This window comes from Chenopodium quinoa, unplaced genomic scaffold (assembly GCF_001683475.1).
Source record: "Chenopodium quinoa cultivar QQ74 unplaced genomic scaffold, ASM168347v1, whole genome shotgun sequence".
NCBI lineage: Eukaryota > Viridiplantae > Streptophyta > Magnoliopsida > Caryophyllales > Amaranthaceae > Chenopodium > Chenopodium quinoa.
The window spans coordinates 708,883-717,099 of record NW_018744062.1 but is presented as its reverse complement, the minus strand read 5'-3'; the positions used below and the strand labels follow the sequence as shown (position 1 = coordinate 717,099).

General features: G+C 33.8%; 1 protein-coding gene across 1 annotated transcript; it reads right to left on the bottom strand.

Moving 5' to 3' along the window:
• Positions 1-997: 997 nt before the first annotated feature.
• On the bottom strand, positions 998-5,775 carry LOC110690773 (casbene synthase, chloroplastic-like). The gene is made up of 6 exons (XM_021867664.1): positions 5,505-5,775; positions 3,178-3,538; positions 2,736-2,954; positions 2,293-2,434; positions 1,913-2,161; positions 998-1,309 (listed from the first exon to the last, which is right to left on the bottom strand). Exons 1-6 carry the CDS (start codon positions 5,773-5,775, stop codon positions 998-1,000), a joined length of 1,554 nt encoding a protein of 517 aa, XP_021723356.1.
• Positions 5,776-8,217: the final 2,442 nt, after the last annotated feature.

Sequence of the window (8,217 nt, the reverse complement as noted above, 5' to 3'; positions counted from 1 at the left end):
TTGTTTGGATAAAAAGGAAATGGAGGGAAAAGAAGGGAAGAGAAAGGGAGGAGAACAAACTCTATTGTTTGGGTAAAGGATTGGGGGAACGAAGGGAAAGGATATGGAGGGATCCATTTCCCCTCTCTTTTTAATAAGCATAATCCCTCCAAATTTGGAGGGAAAATGGAGCTCACCTCCCCCTCCCTTTCATTTCTTTTCCCTTCCTCCTCATTCCCTTCCCTTCCATCGTCAAGTGTTTTACTTAACACACAAAAGGCTGGAATACTGTTTTTCCTCTTTCTATTCAATGAATGATAAATGAGTACAACATTCAGCTTAAATACTGGCCTAACAACATAACAACCCAAACTCGATCAATACTAGCTAAATATTATCTTGGAATAAAGATAATATTTACAACTGCTATTTGCTAGATATTATCTTAGAAGATAAGATAATATTTATAACTTTTATTTCCTACCTAGCTAACTCCCTAACAACTCACACTTATGCGTAACAAGGGTTGACAAAATCCAACCTCACAAGTACACAATTAATTGAAATTAAAATACCAAAGAAATAATAACATGTAACTCCATCAGCTACATACGTTGCCAAGTAACCATGCAAACATCCCCTACACAAAAGCCCTTGATGAACTAGAGGCACAACAAACTCTCGAAGTCTTCATCATCAATACCTGGATTACCTTCTTTCAATTTAAACTTTACTACAATGTAGCCTATTGTGCGTGTAATTGTTACGAGGATGCCCCAATTTCTCATGGTGAGAAACATTTTCGTAAATAAACCAACAACTTTATTCAATTGTGGAGCCCACAAATAAAATAGTTGTTCATTTATTCACGAAAATGTCATTATGAGAAACCATGAGAAACAGCGAATTTCCCAATTGTTATAGTAAATCAGTAAATAGATTTTTTTTTTCCCAGAATTATAATGGATTATTCTCAAAATCCAATAGGGAACTAACTCATCATATTGGATTTGCCACTTTATGGAACGTAGGTTGAGACGATATCTTGTTTGATTGTGGTTTTAACAAAAGTGAGGCCATCTCCAAACTTGTAGAAAGACTCCGCTGCACGAGCAAGGTTAAGTATTCGATCATAGACAGGCTTGGACAAGTGATCATAGTCGTCGTCGTTACGGCATTGGTTGATTAGCAACCCCTCATTTACGAGATCCTTCCATGCATCATCAATAATTTTCTGGAATATTTGTAACACTTCTTCCTTACTCATGTTATAATCCTTCATGTAACATTCCACACTTGTCGCTAGGCGCACACCTCTAGCAAGCTCTGCCTGTTATGAGTAATGTTAAATGGAACCAAAGTCAGCAATGTAAGAAGAAATTCCATCAATACTCCATGCTAACCACAATGCACCTTTATGCCAAAAATGACCTAAATAAATTTAAAGAAAATTTGGATGTTTTTTGTTTAAAGGTAGTGCTAACAACACAAATTGTATATATATACAAGGCAGTTATATTCAAAATAAAGTTAATGAGGTAGTTATTTGCAAAATTTGTATTATATAAGGTAATTACTCACAAAAAATAATCCTAAAAAGAATATGAGAATAATGAGATACATTCTCTTATTTTAATTTTAAAATTTGCTATATAAATCAAAAACATACCCATGCTATTTTTTTTTTCCCATAAAAAGTCATGTATTTTAACACAAAACGCTTGTGTTTTTTGAATGGAATTTATTGCTCACTATACACTCTTAGGGCCTGTTCTTATTGACTGAACTCAACTCAACCAGCTGAACTGAACTGAACTGAAATGAATATTTTATAAAAGAAGAAAATTAGGAGCTAAACTAAACTGAACTGAATTTCAACGTATGAGAACAGACGCTTATCCACCATCAAAATTGCGATGAATTGATGCCTTACCTCGCCGGTTGCCATGTCATCCATGACTCGGCCAATGTTTGAGGAAGCTATGGTCACCTTGTTATATTGCAGTAACTGTATATATGGTTTTGTTTCCGTGACCTCTTCCATACCCATCAAGGAAAGAGTACCGAGTATTTGCATACAACACGTATTTCTCCCGTTAAACATGTATTCCTCAAATGTTGGCACATACCTTGATTTCATCCATTTGATCTCAGTATAGTAGTTTCTTATCAATCTTTGCACCTGAATCGCGGTACATATATACAATACAAAGGTTGAGAACTAACCTTATGACATGAACACAACAAAAAAAAAAAACAAAAAAAAAAGTGTCAAAATGATAGACAAAATAGTAAGGCATTGCGTTATATTACGTGTTCTTTTGCGAAATAAATCGCATATGGCTTTCCGATGCTAGTCATCTCCTTGGCAACATCGTCCAAAGTATTAATGACAAACTCGTACATGTTATTCATATAATCTTGCGAAAACTTTTCTATTGAATTCAAGTCCCACCTGCATATATAGGTACTTAAATTTAGGGTCAAATGAAAAGCTCATTAAAATATATGTACTTAAATTGAACTGTACTTTTTTATTAGCTCAAAAATCAAATTTGCACATTAGTTGAATTAGTTTAAAATATATGTACATTCATCTCTTCTCATCCTTCTCATTTTAAGAAACTTCTCATTGGATCCTAACCCTAGACACTTAAATGCGTGTAAATAAATCAAACATAATTTTCATCCCTTCTTTAGATCGAAATATATTCTACTCATCTCAATCACATACATGAAGTATAGATGTAAAGTACCTTTCGAATGCATCGGTGAGACCCTCGAGTTCCTCAAAAGTTCCATATGCATCATATGTGTCATCCAATACTCCGAGAAGAACATAAAATTTGGCGAATAATACTCTAGCAAAAGAATATTGAGGTTCATAATACACAATAGTTGACATGTAGTGAGATTCAACATATCTCTGCCTTATGTAAGGAAATTTTCTTGCTAAATCTAAGTTTGTACACCACCTGTGAAATAGGCAAAATCATCAAAATAATTAGACTTTAAGGCACTTCAGATTATAGCCTTAATTGCCTTTTCCTTTTGTTATACTCCCTCCGTTTTTAAATACTTGCTCCATTTCTTCATGCGCGGAATTTTAGGAGAAATTGGATAAAGTAATAAATTAAAGGCATGCCAAGATTTGGGGTTAATTAAGTGGTCGTATGTAAAGATGGATTAGCTACTAACTCCTTGATTTGGCTCAACTCTTGGCAATGTAACAACTGCAACCGGTTGAATTCAAGCTTTGCGAGTTGAAGAAGCTTTTCATCGCAAGACTCAAAATCTTGCTCGTAAAAGTTAATGAATCGTTGTGATTGTAACCTTTGATTTCCACGGTGCAAGGGCTGCTTCAATGCGAGGCGAGCTTGCTCAGAGAATGTTGAAATGGAGTTAAGAAAATCGGTGGTGAAAGTAAGGGCTTCCTCAAGAATGTGTTCATCATGTATCCTTAAATGGGCAGCCTCATACAAGCTTAGCATGCCCCTTTCATCGCTCCTTGATGATTCTTTAAACTTGCCTTTATTATTTGTAAACTTGTAGAATACATCTGCAATGTTCCAATTCTTTTAGTTGGATGATATAATATTTCCTCTTTAAAAAATGGACAGTTTTGCAATGGCTACAATAATTTTGTAGCCATTGTAACTTTTAAATATGCACCATTGATATGCAATATTAAATCATGGCCATTCATTTATTTGACTATACAATTCTATTAGTAATAAAATAAAATTTTAAAAAATACAGATCATCTTCCCTCAGTTGCATCAAAAATACTAGCATCCTCAATTTGAACGTTGCGCTGAAACTTCAATAACAATGGAGATTCGATTGTAACAAGCAGTTTTTGTTTTTTTTTTTTAATTAAAAAAATTAACTGCAAAACAGTTTTTTTTTTCCTTGCTTATTTTATATTTAAATAATTTTTAAAGTCAATTGAATGGATGGACAACATTGATTTTTGTAAATAAAGGGTCTAAATTGAAAATAATTACAATGGCTACAATTTTATTGTAGCCATTGAAAAGTCTTCTTTAAAAAAAATAAATAAAAATTAAAAAAAAATTTGATTTTTTTTTGTCAAAATTAAAAAAAAAATTGACTTTTAACACCTCAAAAACACTAAAATGGTTTTTAACATTACCAAAAAAAAAAAAAAGTTTTATTTTATTTTAACACCGTCAAAAATTAAAAAAAATTTGATTATACCACCACTTATTATTTGCCATCCAAAATTCCGGTAAGTAGGGTCCATTGTGCCACGTGTTGCCATATTATTAGTTTAGAAAAAAAAACAAAAACCCTTAAACTAAACCCAACCCCACCGCCGACAGCTCGCCGCCACCAAAGCCCCATCCTGACACTTCTGTTCCCAGCCACCGAAAACTCCCGATCCTCCCCCTCCTTTTCCCCCTCCCCAAAACCGACAGCTCTCCCCGGCCGTTGGGGAGAGCTGCCGGTTTTGGGGAGGGGGAAAGGGAGGGGGCGAAGTTTTCGGTGGTTGGGGCTGGAAACGGGGGTTTAGGGTGAGGCAATGGCGGTGGCGGTTGCGCGCGGCCGGCGTTGGGTTGACAGTGGGGGGTGGGTGACTAGGTTAGCTTTAGGGTTTTTGTTTTTTTTATATATATATAATTTTTTATCAGTTAAGGGATGGTAAAAGCCAATTTTTTAAAATATTGGTGGTATTAAATTAAACTTTTTTATTTGTAGGGTTGAAAATTAATTTAGTGTTTTTTTTGTGTTGTTAAAATGCAAAATTTCTTTAAAAAAAAAATTAACTCGATCTTATAGAAGTTTATTTCTAAATTAAATTTTTTTTTTTTTTGTGTTTAGAGAACCACAATCTTTTTTTTTTCTAACATGGCATTGACCACATTATTTAACAATATGTGCTTGTTTCAAAAAAAAAAAAAAAAAAATTAACACTGTGTGCTCATTTATTCGTTTTATTGCCCAGTTGTAAATTTTTAAGTAACCATATACTCCGATTTCAGAAAAACTTGTGTGGACCTAGTTCACAATAATATATTATTGTGGATCCGAAGTACTAAACATGTGCAGCGCAACTGGCATTGTATTGAACATAATGACCCTAATATTAAATACGATCTTGCTAACGAGCGCCTCGGGGCGTTAGATAAGGATAAATTATATTAGTTGAAATGGTATTAAGTTAGGAATTCATGACAAAATCACGCGTCATTCGGTGTAATTAATGTTAATTTTACTCTAATATTTGCACTTTAATTCTCTTATCTAACGCCCCGGGGGCGCTCATTAGCTTTTGTCTTTTAACATAGTGATTTTTTTTTATTAATAAAATGACCATAGTAATTCTACCATTAGTGGTCCACAATAAATTAATGTGTACCATGTCTATTTAAGAGTTTGTACTCCGATTAAATCTAACATATTATGTATGTAATATCATCCAATTTTAACAACCACCATTAAATAAGACGATAAAAAACAGTTAATATTAAATCGGGGAGAAAAAATAAGCGCAGACTTACCACAAGGCATACTATATCCATGTTGCCTGAAAATTCGAAAAAACGATGCAGTATCAGATAAATCATAGGCCATAACAAAATTACTTTTCTTAAGTTGTGTATAAAACTTTTTTAATAATTCTTTGATTTCATTCTCAAAGTAATAGGGAAACCCTAAACGTTCCACAACATCAATCAAACGCATCTTCTGGGGCAGATCGGTAGAATTATCCATTAGTATTAATCGCACTTCATCCTTCAGTGGCTTGATTTCTTTTGCATATTCATCCATCCTCTAAAAAAAATTAAAAAATTAAAATCGTTAGAATCACATCAATTTGTAAAATATCTTTAAAAAAATTATGGTAAAATTATATCAATTGAAAATTTATACTTCATAAATTAATTACTTATTGACACAGATCAAGTAAGACCCTCCATAACTTATAAATAATGTCAATCATTCAAATGAAAAGAGTAAAAAAGAACGGAGGGAATAGTATAAGATTTTAATAGGTGTTTTTTTTAAGTATAATATTATCTCCGGTTCAAATTACTCGCAACTTTGGAATATTTTATATCTCACAAATAATACCCCAAAGTTGCTAGTAATTTGGACCGGAGGTAGTATAATATTTAGATGCTCAAAAATATGTATATATATCGTGTAGGATCAAGTGTTGGACACAAAGAGTAATACCGATAAGTGTTCAAGAGTGAAGTTGTCGAAGCGGTCACCCCATATGTCCGGGGGAAAATGACCAAGAGGTCTATGCTTATCTGCCTTTACATCTACAATTTCTTGAGAAGATGTTGCTCCTTTGGATGTGTTGGTCGGGGAGTAAGAACTTTGTCGTCGGTAATCACATTTGGCCACAAAACTCTGGTATTTTAGGAAGGGAGCACATAGCATCGAGGGGCGGCGAAGGGTGTCGCACACTGGTATGAGCGCGGCGGTGTGAGTAGTGCAAGAGGGAAAGACATGGCTATGAAAATTAGTGAACCTCAGGGGTGAAGTTGCACTCGAACGAGGGTAGAGAGTTTGAGACAAAGAGTCTAAGATATAGAATATTTATGAACTATTAATTTACCAATATGTGTAGACATTATTTATGTGTGGCTGGCCACACCATGCGGCCGAGATTACTTATTTAAAGGTTACACGGTCGGTCAAAGGTTTACTTATTCTGTGGTTACTTAGTCGGTTAGCGCGTTTTCTGCGTGAGAGTAACCCCTGACCGACCGAGTAACCCCTAACCGACCGAGTAACCCCTACCGATCGAGTAGTCCCATAATAAATAACCCCTAAATAAGTAACCCCAACCACACGGTGGGGCTTCATGAAAATTTTTGACTCAATTATAAATCTATAATTAATATTCGCGTTGGTTTCTATGCTATGATAAATAAATAAAAAATTATAATATAAGTTAATAAGTTATTAATTTTGTTGGAATAAGGGGGACACCTTTTGTTATACCAAATGAAATCTGACTCTATTGAAACTTGAACCCAACTTAGAGGCTATATATATCGAATGAATGAATCATGATCCTATTTTAATACCAGTATCTAAATGTACAGCTCAATAGGGGTGTCCATAACTCGAATAAAACCCGAAATTCAATTCAATCCAAACCGAATTATCTATTTGGATCGAATCCGAACTTTAAATCGGATCGGATCGGATCGGATTGAGATTTTATGGAAATTCGGATTTTCAGATTGGATCGAATTGACCCTAATTGGATCCAATCCAAACCGAAAACCGAATTGTAAAATTAAGCTTGTATAAATATGGATTTCTGTATATTTTGAAGTTTTGCTCAAATACTTACTACTACATAAAATAAATTAGAGAGACTTTGTATTACTCCGTAATTAATTAATGACTTGACGTTGAACTATATATTTTAATCATGATTTTGAAGACTTTTATCTATAGTAAATCTTTTTTTATATATAATTGTATTAGGCACTAAAAAATAATATATTATAATTCGGATTTTCGGATCGGATCCAAATAACCGAATTTTAATTCGGATTGGATCAAGATAGAAATTCGGATCGGATCAGAGTGGAAAATTGAAAATCGAATTATATTTCGAATTGGATCGGATTTAGACTAAATCCAAACCGTTAACCGAATGGACACCCCTACAGCTCAAACATGATAATGATAAAAATAACGTTGATCCTATTAATAACAAACCCTTTTTTAATATCCAAATGGACAGCTCAAACATGATAATGATAAATTAATACTCCTGTAACAACAATAATTACGATGATGGGTGATACTTTGTAGTTGGTGGGTTAACTTAACTTTACTTGATGTCCCAATTCCCAAATTCAATCTTTCCCAATATCATTTATTAAATCGAACACATGTAAGTCAAATTTGGCAAATCTCGCTTCCACGTTTAGCTACCTGTACTGTTTGTCTGTATTGTAAAAATTGTATGAGTAGTGGTGCTAATCGAGCGAGTCGATTACGAGTTAAGGGGTACTCGACTCGACTCAACTCGAAAACTTTTTTCATGTGCTCAACTCGTGCTCGTTAAAGTTTCGAGCCAATAAAATTTGCTCGACTCGTGCTCGTTAAAATTTCGAGTCGAGTCAAGTAGCTCACAATTTGCTCGTTAAAGTTTTAGCCCTTTTAAAATTAAAGCCCTTTATTGTTTTTTTCACTTTATATAGTTTTCTTTTATTTATTATTAAAGATTTACTCTTT

Coding starts and splice junctions, on each gene's coding strand:
- LOC110690773 (XM_021867664.1), bottom strand. CDS start 5,775: ATGGATGAATATGCAAAAGAAATCAAGCCACTGAAGGATGAAGTGCGA. Junction 2,435..2,735: donor CTCACCGATGCATTCGAAAG/GTACTTTACATC, acceptor CTATATATGCAG/GTGGGACTTGAATTCAATAG. Junction 1,310..1,912: donor ATGACATGGCAACCGGCGAG/GTAAGGCATCAA, acceptor TACTCATAACAG/GCAGAGCTTGCTAGAGGTGT.